At 36.0% G+C, this 20999-nt stretch overlaps 12 protein-coding genes across 12 annotated transcripts; 7 read left to right on the top strand and 5 right to left on the bottom strand. All coding sequences in view use genetic code 12, as the record gives it.

The window, feature by feature from the left end:
• Positions 1-228: 228 nt before the first annotated feature.
• Positions 229-1335, bottom strand: DEHA2F01914g (DEHA2F01914p; the record flags this gene model as incomplete). Its single annotated transcript, XM_460447.1, has 1 exon — positions 229-1335. One exon carries the CDS (start codon positions 1333-1335, stop codon positions 229-231), a length of 1107 nt encoding a protein of 368 aa, XP_460447.2.
• A 1291-nt stretch (positions 1336-2626) lies between these two features.
• DEHA2F01936g (DEHA2F01936p) lies at positions 2627-4192 on the top strand (the record flags this gene model as incomplete). The annotated part of the gene is made up of 1 exon (XM_460448.1): positions 2627-4192. The coding sequence occupies one exon, from the start codon at positions 2627-2629 to the stop codon at positions 4190-4192; it is 1566 nt and encodes a 521-aa protein (XP_460448.2).
• A 261-nt stretch (positions 4193-4453) lies between these two features.
• DEHA2F01958g (DEHA2F01958p) lies at positions 4454-7477 on the bottom strand (the record flags this gene model as incomplete). The annotated part of the gene is made up of 1 exon (XM_460449.1): positions 4454-7477. One exon carries the CDS (start codon positions 7475-7477, stop codon positions 4454-4456), a length of 3024 nt encoding a protein of 1007 aa, XP_460449.2.
• A 1537-nt stretch (positions 7478-9014) lies between these two features.
• DEHA2F01980g (DEHA2F01980p) lies at positions 9015-9659 on the top strand (the record flags this gene model as incomplete). The annotated part of the gene is made up of 1 exon (XM_460450.1): positions 9015-9659. The coding sequence occupies one exon, from the start codon at positions 9015-9017 to the stop codon at positions 9657-9659; it is 645 nt and encodes a 214-aa protein (XP_460450.1).
• Positions 9660-10109: 450 nt separating this feature from the next.
• DEHA2F02002g (DEHA2F02002p) lies at positions 10110-10424 on the bottom strand (the record flags this gene model as incomplete). The annotated part of the gene is made up of 1 exon (XM_460451.1): positions 10110-10424. The coding sequence occupies one exon, from the start codon at positions 10422-10424 to the stop codon at positions 10110-10112; it is 315 nt and encodes a 104-aa protein (XP_460451.2).
• A 289-nt stretch (positions 10425-10713) lies between these two features.
• On the top strand, positions 10714-11160 carry DEHA2F02024g (DEHA2F02024p; the record flags this gene model as incomplete). The annotated part of the gene is made up of 2 exons (XM_460452.1): positions 10714-10731; positions 10852-11160. 2 exons carry the CDS (start codon positions 10714-10716, stop codon positions 11158-11160), a joined length of 327 nt encoding a protein of 108 aa, XP_460452.1.
• A 731-nt stretch (positions 11161-11891) lies between these two features.
• Positions 11892-13145, top strand: DEHA2F02046g (DEHA2F02046p; the record flags this gene model as incomplete). Its single annotated transcript, XM_460453.1, has 1 exon — positions 11892-13145. The coding sequence occupies one exon, from the start codon at positions 11892-11894 to the stop codon at positions 13143-13145; it is 1254 nt and encodes a 417-aa protein (XP_460453.1).
• A 58-nt stretch (positions 13146-13203) lies between these two features.
• DEHA2F02068g (DEHA2F02068p) lies at positions 13204-14445 on the bottom strand (the record flags this gene model as incomplete). The annotated part of the gene is made up of 1 exon (XM_460454.1): positions 13204-14445. The coding sequence occupies one exon, from the start codon at positions 14443-14445 to the stop codon at positions 13204-13206; it is 1242 nt and encodes a 413-aa protein (XP_460454.2).
• A 129-nt stretch (positions 14446-14574) lies between these two features.
• On the bottom strand, positions 14575-15117 carry DEHA2F02090g (DEHA2F02090p; the record flags this gene model as incomplete). Its single annotated transcript, XM_460455.1, has 1 exon — positions 14575-15117. The coding sequence occupies one exon, from the start codon at positions 15115-15117 to the stop codon at positions 14575-14577; it is 543 nt and encodes a 180-aa protein (XP_460455.2).
• A 272-nt stretch (positions 15118-15389) lies between these two features.
• Positions 15390-17588, top strand: DEHA2F02112g (DEHA2F02112p; the record flags this gene model as incomplete). Its single annotated transcript, XM_460456.1, has 1 exon — positions 15390-17588. The coding sequence occupies one exon, from the start codon at positions 15390-15392 to the stop codon at positions 17586-17588; it is 2199 nt and encodes a 732-aa protein (XP_460456.2).
• Positions 17589-17847: 259 nt separating this feature from the next.
• Positions 17848-20295, top strand: DEHA2F02134g (DEHA2F02134p; the record flags this gene model as incomplete). The annotated part of the gene is made up of 1 exon (XM_460457.1): positions 17848-20295. The coding sequence occupies one exon, from the start codon at positions 17848-17850 to the stop codon at positions 20293-20295; it is 2448 nt and encodes an 815-aa protein (XP_460457.2).
• Positions 20296-20458: 163 nt separating this feature from the next.
• DEHA2F02156g (DEHA2F02156p) lies at positions 20459-20867 on the top strand (the record flags this gene model as incomplete). The annotated part of the gene is made up of 2 exons (XM_460458.1): positions 20459-20463; positions 20525-20867. 2 exons carry the CDS (start codon positions 20459-20461, stop codon positions 20865-20867), a joined length of 348 nt encoding a protein of 115 aa, XP_460458.1.
• Positions 20868-20999: the final 132 nt, after the last annotated feature.

Here is a 20999-nt window from a genome sequence, read left to right on the forward strand (position 1 = left end):
TTTTCAAAAGGAAAAATTCAATGGGATATACGTCCACCACATACATTAATAAATTAAATATCATACATAAATCATATCCTCCTATCATTTACTAATAGAAGAAAAGATACAGTACGTAAGAATAATTTTTTGAGGCTTGATAGTAATGTATGTGACATTTTTGATTCTATTGTAAGCTAGTTCTGCCAGTATTCGTAATATGGACAAATAGCTGCAAATTTTCAATTGCTATGCATTCTCTGCCTTCAAACCTTTAGGAGAGGGAGACTTTTCTTCGAAATATTCATGATGCTCGATACTTTTAATATCCTTGTCATGATAATCATTGTTGCTTGAAGGAATAATAGCACTTTGAATGGTTGGCAGGCTGACATCAGATAAAGTAATATTACTTAGATTTTCAGAGTTTAAAGATTTCAAGTAGCTGTCGTGCCTTAGCATTGAACCCTTTTCATGGTAAAAGCTTTTCAAATCCTTAACAAACAATGGGTATAATAATCCATCAATTCCTTCGTTCCTTGCGATTTCTGAAGCCCTTTCGAAAGGAATCCATACTCCTTTAAGGTTCATCGCACCAACTTTGACAACGCTTTTAGTTTTTTCAGTTTTCAAAATTCCATCCCTTTTACCTCTTGTCATACCAGCAACATTCAACAACTTAGTACCATTAACATAATTAGTATCTTCTCTTCTGGAAACGAGAATGCCTTGAGCCTCCACCTGATAACAGATTGTTTTCTCATCTTCCCAAAATGTAGTGGCAATACGTGGCTTATCTGGCTTCACAAATTCCAGGTTATCAAAACTAGGTCGCTTGGTACTTGCAGAAGAATTCCTCAGATGGGTACTATTTGAAGATTGTGGCGAGTGGGAAACCCTTGCCGTTTGAGACTGACTATTTCTCACTGCACCATCCGATTGAAAAAGGACATTAGCACCCGAATAATTACTTGGTTGACTTTGTTGCAAGCCTATCATTTGACCTTGAGCTTCCACAGATGAAGGGATAGTCAGGCTAAGTGGCAATGGGCTTTGGTTGATAAGTGCCGGGTATTCATTATTATAATACTCTTGTGGTTGTGATGATGATTGATACATTTGTTGGAAGGTAAAGTTAGGTTCATTAAATGTATTCTTGAGTCTTGAACTAGGGTATGCGTGATACAGGATGGAATGTAATGGTTCAAGTGGCAGCCCAGATTGCTGGTTGGCATACTGAGTGTTAGACATATTGTTGTTTGAATTGGAGTTTGAACTGGGATTTACAATCTGGTCTGAATTCGAATCATTTGCGTTATTACTGTTATAATAAATTTGGTGACCAGGGCCCGTCATAATATTTGGCAGAATTCAGGTTGAATAGAGCAACTAATATTTCTTACGGCTGTAAATTCTCAAGTCAACGTTATCAATTTCTTGTTTAATTAAGGCCTGCTAGATGAATCAGCAGTCTACTTTGTTAATATATATAATATAACAACGTGTTAAAATTATGATTTGTTATACTAATAGGCAAGGGAAATTACTAGCAGAAAAAAAAATCTGACCCTTCAATAGCAGCTTTTCTATAAAGGCAATAATATTATTTTGTTTGATCGTTCCTCTAAAACTAGAAAATATTGTATATAAGCTCCACCACTTAGGGTACATGTTCATAAAGGATACCCCGTTGAATCATTTCCTTTTTGCCTATGAATTGTAATGACTGCAAGATTATGCAACTTTACGGGCCAGAACTAGAAGTTGGAGAGTAAGCGCAGTATGAAATAAACATTCTAAATAAAACAAATACAGTATTCTACTCTATCAGGTTGCTAATAGTATGCATTGGAGACTCAAGAATAACGTTTTAATCGAAGTGATTTTCCAATAATTACTACAAAGGAATCACTTTCCACTACACTTTTGCAGCTAAAAGGCTGGGAAGATCATACGCAGGATAAAAACAATATTTGTACTTTTCAACACCTGCAGCAAGTCGCTTCAACTCACTTTTGCTCACATAATGTCGGAAACTAATCATCACCCTAAACTTATGCAGAAACGAAAGGCGATGGTCGTATTTGAGTATCATCTTATTGTCAAACCTTAATCATCGTTAATTAGATTTTGAGACAACCACTCTAGTGTAATCCTTGGTAAGATCAAAAATTGCAACTATAAATTCTATTGACTATATACGACTCTGTCAGTACTTTCAATATCCAATAAGAATCATTCAAATTGAAAATGGTAATAACAGTAAGCATAAGATTCTGTCCATAACCTACTATCATAGAATGGTCCAGAATTTGCTCGTGCCACAATATCATTAACCACAAATGGAACGAACTGTGTTAATCAATCACAATCATGCATATGTGAAAATTCTATGAATTCAATGATAGTGGCTAGTGAGTAGGTAGTTTACAAGGTCCAAATAGGTTCGGTGTAGCCTATTACTTTGAACTCCTTATAATTCTTTGGATAGCATGGCTCATAACCGAGATGAACCACGAAAAATATTGTATCTTGACTTGGTTGTATCGCCTTGCACAGAACTTAAACATTAAACTTATTGTGAATTGTATCTTATAAGCTTCGTTACATTATCATACCTACTAGGTGACGTGACTGATACGATAAAATGAGTCATTTCTCTGATAACGATGAGAATGATTGCTGTAATCACCCAAAGGAAAGAAGACGATCGTTTTTAGATCTAGGTGGTGCCAATTCGCTCAATAAGTTTGCATCATCATATACTAGAGCTCAGTCTTATTTAGGGCTGAGTTTGGTTGAAACTTCAGTAGTCCAGGGGACAGAAGACGATCTAAGTCCATGTACATCACTTGATGATGTGGTTACAGAAAGTGCAATCGATGACAGTCCCAGAGGGAATGAAAGAGCACTTGACCAAATAAATGCATTTAGTTTCGAGCGTAATGAAGAATCTTCTTTATTATCAAGACGAACAAGTAAGGCTGATTCAGAGCGCTTAATTACAGGTGATTCTACTGCTCCACAAACCATTTTTAATTGCATAAATACCTTGATGGGAATTGGAATGTTATCCTTGCCGTTTGGTTTTCGTCTATCGGGGTGGGTTCTTGGTACATTGATGCTATTATTCAGTTCTATAGTCACGAATATCAGTGCTAAGATGTTGGGTAAGATTTTACGAAAGTATCCCCATCTAATGAGTTACGGGGATATAGCGCATTTATATGGCGGTCGAGGAATTAACATTGTTGTCACTCTTGTATTTTCATTTGATCTTCTTGGTGCCATGATTTCGTTGATAATCTTATTTAGCGATTCGTTTCACATTTTGTTTCCGTCATTACAAAGGGTCTTATTGAAAGGCATTATAGTCGCTGTGTTATTTGTACTATCCTTCTTACCATTATCAATTTTATCTTTATGTAGCTTGTTGGGAATTATTTGCACTTCACTTCTTATAGTGGTTATTATTATCTGTGGGCTTTTAACCTCAACTTCCCCAGGATCGTTAGTCACCCCTGCAGTTACAAACTTATGGCCATCCGAGTATAAATATTTATTTCTAAGTCTTGGATTATTTATGGCTCCTTGGGGCGGGCATCCTGTATTCCCTGAGTTGTATAGGGATATGAGGCACCGATCAAAGTTTTCAAAATGTTGTAATATAGCCTTCGGTATCACATTCAACTTGGACTATTTAATTGCGGCAATTGGATTTTTGATGTTTGGAATAAATTGCCAGGATTCTCTTACTAAAAATTTAATGACAAATAAGAACTATCCTGACTGGGTCAGGCCGCTAATTTGTTTGTTTATGGGGTTGTTACCGGTTTCAAAGCTACCATTAATCACCAGACCAATTATTACTGTCTATGAAAGTTTTTTTAAACTTAATCAAACTAATTATGCCGTTATCAAAAATGGAATAAGACAAGAGGTTTATGGAATCAAAAGGGTTTTATCTCGGGTTGTCTTTTGCGTGCTATTATTGTTAGTTTCTTTAATTTTCAATTCTTTTGGAAAGGTAATCTCCTTCTTAGGTAGTGCAATTTGCTTTACTATCTGTATGACACTACCGCTCATTTTCTATTTGAAGTTCTATGATGACGAGATTACGGTCATGGAGAGGCTATTGATAAAGTTTGGAATACTCATTGGTGTGGTCTTCTCATTAATCGGTACCTATGGATCAATCGTGATTGATATTTAATTTTTCACTATATTAATACTAATACGTACATAAATAATAAAGTTTTATTTGCATTCGACATAACTAATCAACAAAACATTAAAGTTTTTATACAAGTAAATCCAGCTTACTTTTCACTTAAGCACTATTTGTCCCTAATAATAATATATCTATTCAGTTGAAGCGCTTTTGAAAGCAGTATCAAAAGTATAGAATAAAAACATCATATAGGATAATATAAATTAAACCCAATAAATTATAATTTTACGTCAAAGTTCTAACCTACTTTTTTGAATTCCGTCTACTATTTGGCTTATAGTGATATTCTTTATCTTCATCCATACCTACGTCATTGGATAAAATACTAGCAGCATATACTAAATTATCATGTTGAGACTTAGCCAAATATTGAGACATGACTTGGGAACCGGAAGTTGAGTATGGGTTCTTCGAAGGGTTCGCGGTGTAAGTATATTGATTTGGGTTTGGGTTTGGAGGTGGGTAATAACCACCATAACCAAAGCTATTCATCCGACTAGCCATCGGTCTTTGTGAGTTTTGCATGTAATAGAGCTGTTGATGCTGCAGCTGTTGTTGATGGTGGTGATAAGGCGAAGGTGGGAATTTTGAATCTTGATTGTAATACTTCATATAATTTGGATTATGCGAGTTTAATGAAATGTTAGACGAGTTTCTCGAAGATTTTCTGAAAGGAATAAAGGTATCTGAAGTATTGACCTTATTATTATAGAATTTATCACCGCTATTGCGTGACTTCTTCAATTCATCTCTTGCAGAATATGTGGTCTCATCAGACCCTATGATAATCGAAATATCATCCTCGTCTTCATCGTCTTCATCGTCTTCATCTGCGGCACCAGGTATTTCACTCTTAACATCTTTGATATTTGCTTGTGTCTTTTCATATTTTTCGTTCTTATTATTCTCTTTTTCCGCTTTCCCGCTTATAGTTATATCAGATTGTTCGAATGCTTTTCGAGTCTCTTCTGGTTCTTCATCTTCGTTTGAGGTACTAACTTCCTTCTTGGACTCAGTAGTACTCATAATACCAAAAACCATAGCTGCTTCTTCATTCATGGCTTCATCGCGTACCTCGTCGCGACCATCTTCATTATGATCAAGTTTACCGATTACCGAATCGTCTTCTGGTTTCGCCAAGTCTTTATTTTTTCTCTTACCAAATTTTTTCTTGAAACTGAATTTTGGTGGATTACCACATCTATCCTTTGCGAAGCTAATCTTGAATACATTGTACTTGTCATAAAATTCACCATTATCACCTACTATTTTATTGATCTTAGAGATATTTCTAGATTCAAACGAGTCCACTAATTTAATAGCATCAGCAATATTTATAAAATTCAAAAAGCCGCAATCTTTATTATGGTAAAAGTTGATTTGTTCTAATTCACCAAATTTTGAAAAATCTGACCTCAAGACAGATTCATTTGGTAATCTTATCTTGTTATCCTTTGTTGTACTCGATGAACCATTGTTTTCATCCTTATTTAACTTAATACCAATATACACATTTCTTGATGCACCAGCTGTAACTGCCAATGAAATATCTCTGTTTAAAGCTCCAGAATGATTCTTAGCCCAGCCAACTGTGATATCATATCCATGAATAATCAATTGATGTAAAACTTGGTGATTCAAATAAAATTTCAAAGCAATGGTAGGATCTATGAACGTGATGAAACAAACTCTTTTATCAGGATGGTATCTAATTGACTCAACTAATCCTCCAGCTCTTACATTATTTGCAATCTCCTCAACAGTTGTGTTTGGATGCAAATTACCCAAATAAATAGTTCTATTACCGACGTTAAATGGATCGGGATTGTACTGATAGGATGATGCAGAATTATTATTAGGGACTTGCGGTATTTGCATTCTTACTTGAGATTGATTTATCGATGGATAGGTATTGAGCATGTATGAAGATGAATTAGAAATATAACTCTGATCGATATTCTGCGATGATGAAGACTTGGAGCTGATTTGATCGTAACTTGGTTCTTGAGGATCTTTTGCATTCGAGAGTAAAGAGCTCCGAATTGACTCGTGATTTTCTAAAATGCTTTGATCATCCAATACTGACTCTTCACCAAAAGTTTCTAACTCTTCGCCTTCTGTATCCGGAGTTGGTTCATTCAAATCTTCAGGGATAATGTTGTTGTGATTTATGGTCGTCGTTTGCCTTTTACTGAAAATCGGTGAGTTGGTATTCGAGCCTGACGATGGTTTATCAATTACAGTTCTGTCACATCTGTCTCTATGGAAAGATGCTTGAAGATATTCAATGGCGTCCTTAGACTTGTCTGTGCCTTCAAAGTCAATTTGATCTTGCTTATCAGCCTGAATTTTTTTCAAGTAAAATTCATACGACTTGATGGCGGCGTCAATAGATGTGAAATGGATCAAACACTTGACTTCAGATTTAGTTTCGTTGGTCGAAATTTTTAAATCCTCAATCTCACCGAACTTTGAACATTGTCTCGTTACATCATTCTCAATCCCTTCAATATTAGACGAAGTAAATTCACTAGAATGTAACCTAATTAGCAAGCACCGGGTGGCATTAAATTCCAAAATATAGTTAAGGGTCTTCAATTTGATGTAGTCCTGGTTATTTAAATGACTATTAAAGTTATTAATACTTCCATTAGAACTAGCATTAGTCGACTCATTTAAGGAAACCTTTAAATATTTTGAATTTCTCAACTTCTCTTTCAACTTATTCAAATTGTATCTGTTCTTGGAATACTTTATATGGAAATTAATCGAAATCTTCGAGTTAACGAATGAAATAACACAAGTCTTCAAGTTCTCTGTATCCCTCAAGCGCTCTGGGGCCGGCCTTGAGTACATTTTACAGTATTCAATAGGGCCAAAATCGATAGAATTCAATAGCTCATTCAACGACACGTTTTCGTCGATATTCTTCAATATGACCGTACGCGAGAGATTGAGTTGCTCCAAGTTGCTATTGCTACTTAGCGGCGTCAAGTAGGGCGAATTTGGTACGTAGTGTGGGTGCTGTGAATGATGCTGCTGGTTTTGGTGCTGATGATGTGAATGCATCTGCAGTAATTGCTGCTGGTGGTGGGCCAAGTTTCCATGCGAGAGATTAAGTGACGGAGGCGCGTACTGTCTGGGAAGAATCGGCGACATTGGTACAATGTTCTGTGTCTGCTGGATATATGGCGAGTTCACTAGTAAATTTGATGGTAACATCGACTGGCTGTACGATAAATCAAGTGGTGTCACCGGAGGAGCCATATCGGCCGGATAATACCCTTGGGGCCCGTGGTACGAATTATAATATACTCCTTGGTGCGGATACATTCTAACGTTGTATGGCGGTTCTTTTCACTTACTTTTCCCTAGTGTGGGTTCGAATACTTTTATGGCACTTAGCGCGTTGAATACCTAATGGTATAGCAATGTATCGAGAAGTGTATAGTCCCGATTTTCGTGGTGCAAATTAAACGATCGCTTTCCTATGGCTATAGAAACGATTGGATGTGGTCTAGATATATAGATCACTTTTTTATCAACCTTGGACGTCGGCGGTTAATTAGTCTGTTTTGAATGGGGTAACCTTGTTTCGTGGTCTTTTTAACAGTTTCAAAAGAAAATATCCCTGGTTTGGTGCACCTTTTATTAACTGTCGTGTAGCACCTTATAGCTAGCAATAATTATACCTAATAGATATCAAATATATGGTATGTTGTTTAGAAAAAAAAACCACTATAATAATAAGCGTTTTTTTTTAGTTGCCAGTTCTCAATTTCAAAGGAGGGTGTGCAATTTTCTTTCCCACGATAAAGTGAAAATTGCGTACAGAACAATTTCATCCACTTTAACTACCAGTACGCACATATCGCCTTTGATACCATTGCAAATTGACCTACATTTTACTAGATTCAGGATAAGTGCATAATCCCGTCTGCATGTGTTTCGATTCATTCATCTCGCTCTCATTCGTCTCGCACCCCTGTTGGCCGTACTGTAGAATTACATGTTGACACCCATATTATTCCTATAGCACCCTACTCTCTATACTTCTACATTTACCATTACTCTACATTACCGGTAAGGTGCTATTATGCTTGCCTTGTTGGCAGCCTCACCACAAATCGTGTCGGGCTATGATTTGCTCCAGGCTATAACGTAGTATTTATAGAACATCCCCCAACAATAGGGAGGAACTGAATCGGCAAAAATAATCAGTGCGATTCATGCGCTGATGGTGCGCGGTACTTAAAACAAACAGTAGGCAGTATTGTCGGTCTAGTCAGAGAGTGAATATGTTTGAAGTTATCAGAGAGTAGTTTGTTTGGCGTTGATACTAGTGAAGTATTCATCTGGGCCATTAACGGGAAACCCATCCGCTGGCGGGTGGTTCTGGTCGCACCATAGACACCATAGACCCCGTTATAGTGGAATGTACGCTGCACCAGAGGACCCCCTGTGGCAAACGAATACGCTCGTGTAAGACAGATACTGCCAGATCGGGCAGTCGAAGGCCGGCGAGTCACAGGCGTCCTCGACCTGAGAACGACATCGCGACATCGTGTGTCTGCGCGACATGCAACTACATTTTCGAAATCTCAGTATATATTACCGCTTCCAGTAGTCAAATATTTCCGCAATGGGCCTGATGACATAATCAGGGAATTTCAAAAATTTTCGATGATTTCCTTAGTGATTCAAAAACACAAGGAATGAGAAGTCGATACATGGCAAATAAAAGGCTTTTCTTTCCAGATAAATTATTAATCGGTCAGATAATTAATTAATCAATCAATCAATCATGGCTCAAGAAGTTCCAACTTTCAAGTTAGTTTTAGTCGGAGATGGTGGTACCGGTAAGACCACATTCGTCAAGAGACATTTAACGGGTGAATTCGAAAAGAAATACATTGCTACTTTAGGGGTCGAAGTCCACCCATTAGGATTCCACACCAACTTTGGGGAATTGAAGTTCGATGTGTGGGACACTGCTGGTCAAGAAAAGTTCGGGGGATTAAGAGATGGATACTACATCAACGGACAATGTGGGATCATTATGTTCGATGTGACATCAAGAATCACTTATAAGAATGTTCCAAACTGGCATAGAGATTTGGTCAGAGTGTGTGAAAACATTCCAATTGTGTTGTGTGGTAATAAGGTTGATGTCAAGGAACGTAAGGTTAAGGCCAAGACCATCACTTTCCACAGAAAGAAGAACTTGCAATACTACGATATCTCTGCCAAATCCAACTATAACTTCGAAAAGCCATTCTTGTGGTTGGCCAGAAAGTTGGTTGGTAACCCTCAATTAGAATTCGTTGCTTCTCCAGCATTGGCTCCACCAGAAGTCCAAGTTGATGCTGACTTGATGCAAAGATATCAACAAGAAATGGAACAAGCCACTGCCTTGCCATTGCCTGATGAAGATGATGCTGATTTGTAGATCTTCTACTAATTGCTTGATAAACCGTTTGAGTTTTGTCTGCTATTCTATATAGGTTACATTATTCATGTAATACATAAAGTTTAATTTAGTTTGAAATATGAGGTGTGTAAGTTAGTATGCGATGTAATTCATATGTGTGTCGCTCTTGTCAATGCCATTATATTTATTATTTATTCTATTAACCTATCGTATTATTGCCAATTTAATATTGCGATGAATTTGTCTTCTATCGCTTCTTGTGCGAACAATGATCACCATCTAATATACAATTGTCACCCATCAGCGTACAATTCAGCTAAAAACTTCGTTTAGCGTACAACCTCGACAAGGACCCCCATCAGTCTCAACACTACCTATATGCTGTTCAAGAAAAGTTCATTCTTCGTGGAGTAATCTTACATTTTACGTGCCTTCACACTTTTCCGATCTATAAAAACATTACGCAGTCTAGTATGTTTCCTGATTCTGTGTGTGCTCTGTTACCGACTGCTGGTACTCCTCTGTGTTTCGAAATGCTGAAGGTGGGGGATTTGGATAATTTGTCAAGCTTGGTGGGGGTGGTAAGCTGAAATCTCCCTTCAGGCTGCTCGTATTTCCTTCATTTGATGCTCCCGGTGCTCCCTTGTTCAAATAACTCAAATTAATCTCGTACATAGAGTCTAAAGGGTCCCATATTCCTGTTTCCTTTGCCTTCATCTCATAGTAATTACAGTAGTATCTGATATGGTTCTTACCCATCAAATGTGATTTCCTCACACTCATAGTGTCATGAGTCAAATACGACTTACAATAGTCACAATAATATTTGGGCATCTTCAATCCTTATATTTCACTTCAAATTGCAGCTAGTTCTAACTGGAGACAAAATGATGCTTTTCATATTAGTATAGTATGTAGGTCATATGACCAAAGTTCAACCAATAAAATTGTGTTTGTAGAAATTGCCAGAAGTACACGACCCCACCGATACTCGGTAAAAGAATTGGATATACTTAGGATAAATAGAACCTAAGGCTTGAAACGTTAATTAATACATAACAAGGAATTTATAATGTTTAGACAATCAGTTGTATGTATTAGCATTGAGTACTAAAGTGTATTGATGGCTTTTTCGGAACATGGAAATGACGAAAATCATCAATTATGATTGATTCTTCAACCGGATGAATTTACTAACAAAATTGTTCAGCGTAGTTTAAGTGCCAGAAGACTTTTTTCTATTAGTCCACAAAGAAGTAACTTAGTTTCTGATTTATACATTCAACAAATCAAAGCATTCAAACCAACACCATTATCTAACAAAGACGCTGAAAGCTCTATTAAATCATTTCAATTACCAAACAAGCCATCTGTTCCAGAATCTGAAATTTCTGCTGATGCTTTAAGTCAATATGAATCATCTGACGTTGAGACTGCAGCTACTGAACCATCATCTGCTGCTGAACCTGCTGCTGAAGAAGACTGGTTTGTCTTTGAAGAAGAAGAAGTGCACCATTAAACTATACTGATACACTTTTATTATGAATTGAAAAATTAAGTATTGTTTATTTGACATTTTCATTACTTTTATTAGTTTATACAACTGTATACGAAGTTTGCAAATAAAATAAAATAGAATTTAATCATCTGTAGAAGTTAGAATGTTAATTGGACTGAAAAATTGAGTTTTAAGAATTAAATCCAATTGAATCTATCATGACACGGAAGACTTAATATTGCTCTTGAACGAGGCATGCCCGTAATCTCTTTCAAGGCATCACAACTGAATCGTCTCTCAATTAAAAAAACTCGTCTACAATCAGTACCTTCTTGATGTACTACAAAAAATCACGCCAAAAAGAAGAGCAAGTATATCGGTCAGATATCATAAACCAAGTCAATATTTAGGACTAGATTCAACTTATAATCTACTGCGCCCTGTATTATTCATAAGAGATAAGCCATTGGTTCAATCTATCTAATATCTACGAAGAACTCCCTTCAAAGCAAGAGACATACTGTACAGAGCATACAAATCGGCTCTTGTTAATATCGGAACTATAGATATCATTTAGACTAATGGAAAATTAGATTAATCAACTATATATCAATTTCTTTGCTAAATATAAAAAACAATTGTGGAGGATATAACAAATTCAAATCAGTATTACTCTCGCAGTAAATTTATTGTTTACATTTTGATCTCTACAAGCATTATCGTCTACAAAAGCATCTACAACAGCATCTAAAATGGCATCTGAATCCCCCTATCTCGATACAGAGTCTATTTTGAATGCATCTGACTTAATAAATTCTACACTCATATCGAAAGGATATATTACGGAGAAACTTAATTTCAATTCTATAAACTGGAAAGATCTAGTACAAGACCAAATTGAGAATAATATACAAGAACTAGCAAAATTAGATGAATTGAAGGTAACTGAAACCATATATAATAATGATAAAAACATAATCAATATTATTTATTCTTTACTTCAGTCGATTGAGAGAAATAAAGCCCAGAATAAATCATTTAATAAAGTCATCAGCAAGAAAGACTCCACAATCAGAGATTTACAGAAAAAGATAGAATCGCTAGAGCATCAGGTAGACCAGTCTGAATCAAGATTGAACAGATTTGTTCAAATTGATCAATTACAATTATCCAAGCGGGTACAGGATTTATCGCATGTAAATAAATTACAAACCCAAGACTTGAACAAGCTAAAAAATTGGTGTACAGATATAAAAACAAAGTATCACGTAAAACTAAAGAAGAAGAATATTGAAATAGATCACTTGAAGAATCAGTTACTAGATAAAAAGAACTTATCGACTACAACTACTTTTGGTATTCCATTATCTTACGATTCATCTCGAAATAATGATACAACAAGTTTTGATCAAGACATTAATTCAAATATAATTTACAACCACAACCCAATAATAGATAATACTAATCCAAACACGCATCTAAATTCATCGTTACAGCCAGTATTAAATAAGCAATATGAACAAATCGTCATTGATTTAACTCAATTAATTGAAAATTTAATATCAGAGAACCATAAATTTTCGAGGTTTATTAAATTAATAAATAATTATTATCAAAGCTTGAACATTCAATTGTCAAACATAAATCACAAGCACTTAGATGTTCGTAGCTTACCAAATCCTTCTGATTTAATTGATCTTAATGAGTTTACAGGTGATTTGGACCCAGCAAATATAAATTCCAAGGATTCATTGGATGAAATTGAATCCTTCGAGTATATCACTAAACCGTTATTGAACAATGTGTATAAAAATTATCATTATGTGTCAAACCTTGTTGAATTGGTTGATTCAAATAGCGCTCAAATAAATGAAAACGAAAATGGATTTTCATCCAAAAAGATTGATGAACTAAAGACAGAGTTAGAAATAGTAACAAGGAATTGGCAGGATGCTATTAAGACTTTGGAAAATTGGAAAAACTACCAACAGACCAATGATGATTAATATGTGTATTATTTGTAAAATTAGAAATAGAATAAATGATGGTAATAATCCAAACCCATTAACTGAAGTGATTCTCAAATTTATCTTTAGCGACTGATGATTCAGATACTTTTTTTAAAACTGTAGTTTCGAGGGAAACAATTCTAAGCGGGAAATCCTTAAGTAGTTCAAATTCATTCTCTTCGGCATCCTTTTTAAGTCTTAACGATAAATCACGGGTTTGTTTGTTATATTCTAGGTATGTATTAAGCAAAATTCCAGTACAGTAGACACTATTATAGTTAGGATCAGATCTACCGATGCATATGCCGCTTCTAATTGTTGCATCAGTCGATGAATTATTTCGGGATTCTGCAATATCTATCGAATCTTCATCATGTTTCATTTTGGATTTATCTATGTCAAGTTCTCCCTTCACATAAAACCGAACAACTCTCAAAAGGTCCCCAGTCTGTAACGAGTTAAACTCAAAATCATTAACTCCGTCGAATGGTTTAACGACAACGACTATCCCTCCAACAGAAATCAAGTTTTCCAGATAGGGATCGTAAAGTTCCCGAATAACGTTTTTCTTAATGGCGTTAACTGAATTGCCAATCAAGTTCTGTAACATCAAAGTGCGTGTAAAGCTATCATATTGGTCCGAAATATAAGACTGTTCACTTTCTGACGGTTTGGCAACAGTTGTTACAAAATTACTCGGCTCAGAATCATCCATTCGATATGTCAACGATGACATCCTTCTTATATTTGAAAGGTGTTTAGCCTTCAAAGAGTTTCTTCGGTCGACGTTTGTACTAGCAAGTCCGTCTGATAAATCAAACCTATCTATCGCATCCTTATATACCAGTGAATAACTAGTTGTATCGTCCTTATTAAAACACGGGATAATGTTTACATCTTTCACATTGCCCATACATACTTGTGGTGTCTCACCATCTTCAGAAGGAAGCGTATAACTCTTGAGTGCTAGCCTTGAAAACGTTGAATTTGAATTCAAATTCGTATCACAATTCGTCACTGAACTTGGCGGTTTGTCTATATCGATTTGGTCTTCTAAATCTTTACTTCTCAGTCCACCGTATATCCATGACATTGCTTTAAACATATGCCTTAAAGTATGCGTCGTTTTCTGCTTGTCCCGAAAATGGAGATCAGACACATTGTACTCATCTTGGGGTGACTTAACATAGATTACGCAACACCAATAGCAATACAAAATCATAACAAATGATAATAGAAAGCATGTCCCAATCACCGCTCCAATTATAGACCCAATTACAACACTATTGGATGCCATGGCTCTTTGAAGGATCAATAAGCGCCAGACTGCCTTCTGGTTGCAAACATTTTTGCATATATATCACCGGCTCGGTATATGCACGACATTTCATCAGGGCTAATGCTAATGAATCTGTTGTATTTGTATTTATACGGGCCCCTTTTCACCTGTAGTAGTGGAGTTCAATGTAGACTTGACATGGGAATCGAATTCGGCGTCAATATCTATAAAATTCGACAATATTTCGTGTTCTTCTTCCTTAGTCTTCATCCTCTCTTCGTCTAGCACTTTGTATTTTTTGTTAGCCTTTTTCGTTTTGCCCTGTTTTGTTTTTGTCTTCCTCTCATTCACAATTGCCGTACGACACCCCTCTGGGTTCTGTAGCTCATCAAGCTTCAATGCCAATATTTCTCTAGCACGCTTACGGTTTTGTTCTTGTGACCTTGAATACTGGCATGTCACAACTAATCCCGTAGGCTTATGCGTGAGCTGGACCTTGCTGTTACTCTTATTGATTTTCTGTCCTCCTGGTCCCCTTCCTCCTTTCAAAAAGGCTTCATCGATCTCTTCTTCCACAATAAGCCACTTCGGTCTCGGTGGCATCTTATTTTTCTTTGGTATCGCATAATTAACGTACGATGTGCTCACAAAACATCTCACAGGTATCCTGAACGACAGATTCCTCGGCATGAGCCACCTCAATGGTAAATACATCATAATGCCACTTCGTCTGTAACCACCAACCAGCTGGATCAATAGTATTATTGACATATTGCAGTCTAGGGAATTTTTCAGTAGTTTGCAGGTTGATGACTTTTTACCGTTTAGGCATCTACGCGTAGTTAACCCAATTAGGATAATTAATTGTACACCGATATAAATTATTTATACCAACACGTCTCATCAGTTCTTCTTCCTGTAAAAGTTCCAAAACATAGTATAGAAGAGATCAAATAATAAGTATGTCTTACGAAAGATCAGAGGTATATGGTGCTCAAGTCTTGCCTGGTGAAGATCCGGAAGATAACTCCTTTAACGAGATTACCAAGGCATTTCGTTCATTTATTCTCGAATTCAGATTGAACTCTCAATTCATATACAGAGACCAATTAAGAGAAAATTTGTTGATTAAGAATTACTTTCTCAAGGTTAATTCTGAACATTTGATTGGGTTCAATGAGGAATTGAACAAGAAATTGACGGATGACCCGGCGGAGATGATTCCGTTGTTTGAGAATGCCATCACTGACATTGGGAAAAGGATAGCTTATTTGTCGAACGAAGAGGTGCCAACTGATTTTCCTAATTGTCAGTTGATATTGTTTTCTAATGCCAGTAAGACTTCCATTAGAGACTTAGACTCGGATCACATTTCAAAAATTGTGAGAGTCAGCGGGATTATCATTTCGTCGTCGGTGTTGAGCTCTAGAGCCACACAGGTGCAGTTGTTGTGTCGTAACTGTAAGCACACAATGAGACAGAAGATTTCTTCTGGGTTTGGTCTGTTGAACTTACCAAACAGATGTCAAGGAACCCACAATTTTGATGATACGTCCACTCAGGACAAATGTCCATCTGATCCTTACACTATTGTTCATGACAAGTCTACGTTTATCGATCAGCAGGTTTTGAAGTTGCAAGAATCCCCAGATATGGTTCCAGTCGGTGAAATGCCTAGACACATTATTTTGCAGGCGGACAGATATATGACCAACCAAGTGGTTCCTGGTACAAGAGTAACGATTGTGGGTATATACTCCATTTATCAGGCAAAGCAGAAAAGCAGTAGTAATGTGAATACTGTTGCTATTCGTAACCCATATTTAAAGATTTTGGGTATTCAAACTGATGTCGACAACAGTATTAGCGGACAAGGTTTAACATTTACAGAAGAAGAAGAGGAAGAATTCTTGAAAATATCGAGGTTGCCCAATTTATATGATGTTTTTTCTAAATCTATTGCTCCGTCAATTTATGGTAATGAAGATATCAAGAAGGCAATTACCTGTTTATTAATGGGTGGTTCTAAAAAGATTTTACCCGATGGAATGAGATTAAGAGGTGATATTAATGTTTTGTTACTTGGTGATCCAGGTACTGCTAAATCACAATTATTAAAATTCGTTGAAAAAATTTCTCCAATATCCGTCTATACTTCAGGTAAGGGTTCTTCGGCTGCCGGTTTAACAGCTTCGGTTCAAAGAGATCAGGTTACAAGAGATTTCTATTTAGAAGGTGGTGCTATGGTTTTAGCTGATGGCGGTGTCGTCTGTATCGATGAATTCGATAAAATGCGTGATGAAGATAGAGTTGCAATTCATGAAGCTATGGAACAGCAAACTATTTCAATTGCCAAGGCTGGTATTACTACAATTTTGAATTCAAGAACATCCGTTTTAGCAGCAGCTAATCCAATCTTTGGAAGATACGATGATTTGAAGAGTCCAGGTGAAAATATCGACTTCCAAACCACAATTTTGTCGAGATTTGATATGATTTTTATCGTTAAGGATGACCATAATGAGGCCAGAGATATTTCAATTGCACAACATGTTATGAATGTTCATACAGGTAATGCTAATAACAATCAGGATCAAAACCAAGAAGGTGAAATACCTATTGATGTCATGAAAAGATATATCCAATATGTTAAATTGAAATGTGCACCACGTTTAAGTCCAGAAGCTTCCGAAAGATTATCATCACATTTCGTGTCTATCAGACGTAGATTGCAAATTAATGAAGTGGAAATGAATGAAAGGTCCTCCATTCCAATCACGATTCGTCAATTGGAAGCTATTATTCGTATTACAGAATCATTAGCTAAATTGAGATTATCTCCTATTGCTTTAGAAGAGCACGTCGAGGAAGCCATTAGGTTGTTCACAGCATCTACCATGGATGCGGTGGACCAAGGTGTATCCAGTGGTGGCTTGATTACAACTGGAGACATGAATAAAGAAATTAATAAAGTGGAACAAGAACTTAGAAGAAGATTACCAATTGGATGGTCTACCGCTTACAAGACTTTGAGAAGAGAAATAGTAGATAGCGGAAAAGCCAGTCCAGGGGCTTTGGATAAAGCTCTTTATATTTTAGAGAGACACGAAGTCATAAGATTTAGACATCAACGCCAAAATATCTTGCGTTGTGGTGTCTAACTATAACTGGTTGGTAGAAGGCAAACTTGTATCAACTAGTAAAGAATTATTCGTTAATTCCCCATGTTAGTTTAGAGCTTTAGTAAAAGAGCGATTGTGTATAATATTTAATAATATAGTTAATTTAGTTGATCTACTAGTTGTAAAATTATAGCCTGTATATATGCGATCTCTTCCACCATTAAATTAAAACGAGATTTTTTGAAGAGGTTGTATCTATGGTGATATACTTCCAAACAATAAATCTAATAAATCAAACATGACCGTGGATAGTCAACCAGCTGATGGTACCGATGACTTCAAGTTTTTCGGTCTTGGAGGCTGTAATGAGGTAGGGAGGTCTTGTCATATAATTGAATATAAAAACAAAGTCATTATGTTAGATGCTGGTGTTCATCCAGGTTTACAAGGATTAAGTTCATTGCCGTTCTATGATGAGTATGATTTATCCAAGGTTGACATCTTGCTAGTTAGTCATTTTCATTTAGATCATGCTGCATCATTACCATATGTTATGCAACATACGAACTTCAACGGACGAGTTTTCATGACACATGCGACGAAAGCTATATATCGTTGGTTATTATCAGATTTCGTGAAAGTTACTTCGATTGGAGGAGGTAGTGATGCAAGACTCAATAACTCAGATCCTAATGCAAATACTGGATCAAGTAATTTATATACAGATGATGATTTGATGAGATCCTTTGATAGAATTGAGACCATTGATTACCACTCTACAATCGAGCTTGATGGTATAAGGTTCACTGCTTACCATGCTGGTCATGTATTGGGTGCATGCATGTATTTCATTGAAATTGGTGGTTTGAAAGTATTGTTTACGGGTGATTATTCTAGTGAAGAAGATAGACATTTGCAAGTTGCGGAAGTACCACCTATAAAACCAGATATCTTGATTACAGAATCTACGTTTGGTACAGCTACGCATGAGCCAAGATTGGAAAAAGAGACTAGAATGACAAATATTATTCATTCTACGTTATTAAAAGGAGGTAGAATCCTAATGCCAGTATTTGCATTGGGAAGAGCACAAGAATTATTATTGATTTTAGAAGAATATTGGTCTCTAAATGATGATTTACAAAACATAAATATATATTATGCCTCTTCTTTAGCAAGAAAATGTATGGCTGTATATCAGACTTACACGAATATCATGAATGATAGTATTCGTCTCACAACTTCAGCAACCAATTCAAGCAAAAAACAAAATCCCTTCCAATTTAAATTTATCAAATCCATAAAAAACTTAGATAAGTTTCAAGATTTTGGACCTTGTGTTGTTGTAGCCTCCCCGGGTATGTTACAGAACGGTGTTTCTAGAGAACTTTTAGAAAGGTGGGCGCCTGATCCTAAGAATGCAGTCATAATGACAGGTTACTCGGTTGAGGGAACAATGGCGAAAGATTTATTAACTGAACCTCATACTATCCAATCTGCAATGAATTCTGATATGACTATTCCCCGTCGTTTAAGTATCGAAGAGATTTCATTTGCTGCACATGTTGATTTTCAACAAAATGCAAGCTTCATAGAAAAAGTCAACCCGCTGAAGATCATATTGGTACATGGGGAAAGTAATCCTATGGGTAGGTTGAAGTCTGCATTATTGAGTAAATATGCTTCACGTAAGGGAACAGAACAGGAAGTTAAGGTTTTCAATCCTCGGAATTGTGATGAAGTGACAATTGGTATTAAAGGCTTAAAGGTGGCGAAGGTATTAGGTACATTGGCTGAAGAGCAATTGTCATACTTGAAGAAAGAAATTAGCACTCAAATTAAGAAAGATAATGTTAAAATAGAGGAGTTATCAGATGATAACATGGATAAAGAAACAATGCCAGAATCAGATGAGAAAGCTGATAAGGAATCTGAAGATACAAAGAACGATATTGATAAAAACAATGATGAAAATGCTAATGAAAAAAATATAATAAGTACTGGAAAGGCATTATCAGGTGTTCTTGTTTCTAAAGATTTTGATTTGAATCTTCTTCAATTACAAGATTTGCATGAATTTACTCAATTATCTACTTCGATTGTTAAGTCTAAGATTAATTTGAAGATAAATGCTGATATTTCCTTAATGAAATGGCACTTGGAGCAAATGTTTGGGTTTATCAGTATATTGGCAGATGATGAAGAAACATGGGAGTGTGTGATCATGGATATGATTGATATTTCTGTTGAAAAGAATAATTCTCAAAGTGCTGGAGGTTTATTGATAAATGTTGAATGGGTTAACGACAATTTGATGGCTGATTCCTTGGCTGACAGTGTGATAGCTATATTATATTCTATTGACTCTTCTCCTGCATCTGTTAAATTGACTTCTAAGAGTTGTTCTCATTCCCACAATAAGGTCAAAGAGGAAGTTGATGATGATGCAATGATTGAATCAACACCCCCACCCGAAAAAAATGCACACGCAAACTCAGAAATATCAAGCCGTATTCACCGTATTACCTCTTTGTTAAAAGCCCAATTTGGTGATTCTTTAAAGACTGCTGCTGGTGAGGAGGGTAAAAAGGCTACAATTGTAATTGGTAAAAATGAAGCTAAAATTGATTACTTGAATCTTACTGTTGATTGTAACTCTAGAGTTTTGCGAGACCGTATTGAGAATATCATCAAAAGAGGTTGTGGATTGGCTGCTCCATTAAGTCAGTACGAGAAGACTACGTAAATAAGTAAATAGCCTGTATAATATGATTTAATAATAAGTATAGTGAATTTGATAGTTGGTGTGCGTGTGAGTCTCAATTTCTGTAGCATCAAATACTTGAAGACTTCAGTTTACAATGAAGTATCTACAACTTCTACATATATATATTTATATTATCTGGGTAATGGCGTATGTATTTATATTAATGGAATTTTCAAAGTATTTGAGAACGATTACTAACTATTGATAGTGAATTAATAGATCGTCCTCGTTCAGAATTAACTGAACTTGAACTTCAAAAATTGGAGGAGTTTGAGTTCACACATGGACCTATGTCTTTATTACAGAATGCTGTGAATAATGGAAGCCCCGTTGTTATTTCATGTCGTAACAATCATAAACTTATTGCGAAGGTAAAGGCTTTTGATAGACACTGTAATTTGATATTAGAAAATGTTAAAGAATTGTGGACAGAATCCGTTAAGAATAATAAGGGCAAAAAGATAAAGTCCACGTCTAAAGAAAGATTTGTATCGAAGATGTTCTTGAGAGGTGATTCCGTTGTTATTGTCTTGAAGGCCCAGGCTTCATAATTAGATGCATTATGGGGTTAAGAGTTTTAATAAGATTTACAGAATGCCCATTCCGAGAATTCGTATCTGATGCTGCTTAGTAAACCATAATAGTCTATAAGTTGGTTGACTTATAATAAAGACCCTATTAAA

Source organism: Debaryomyces hansenii (assembly GCF_000006445.2).
Source record: "Debaryomyces hansenii CBS767 chromosome F complete sequence".
Taxonomy (NCBI): Eukaryota; Fungi; Ascomycota; class Pichiomycetes; order Serinales; family Debaryomycetaceae; genus Debaryomyces; species Debaryomyces hansenii.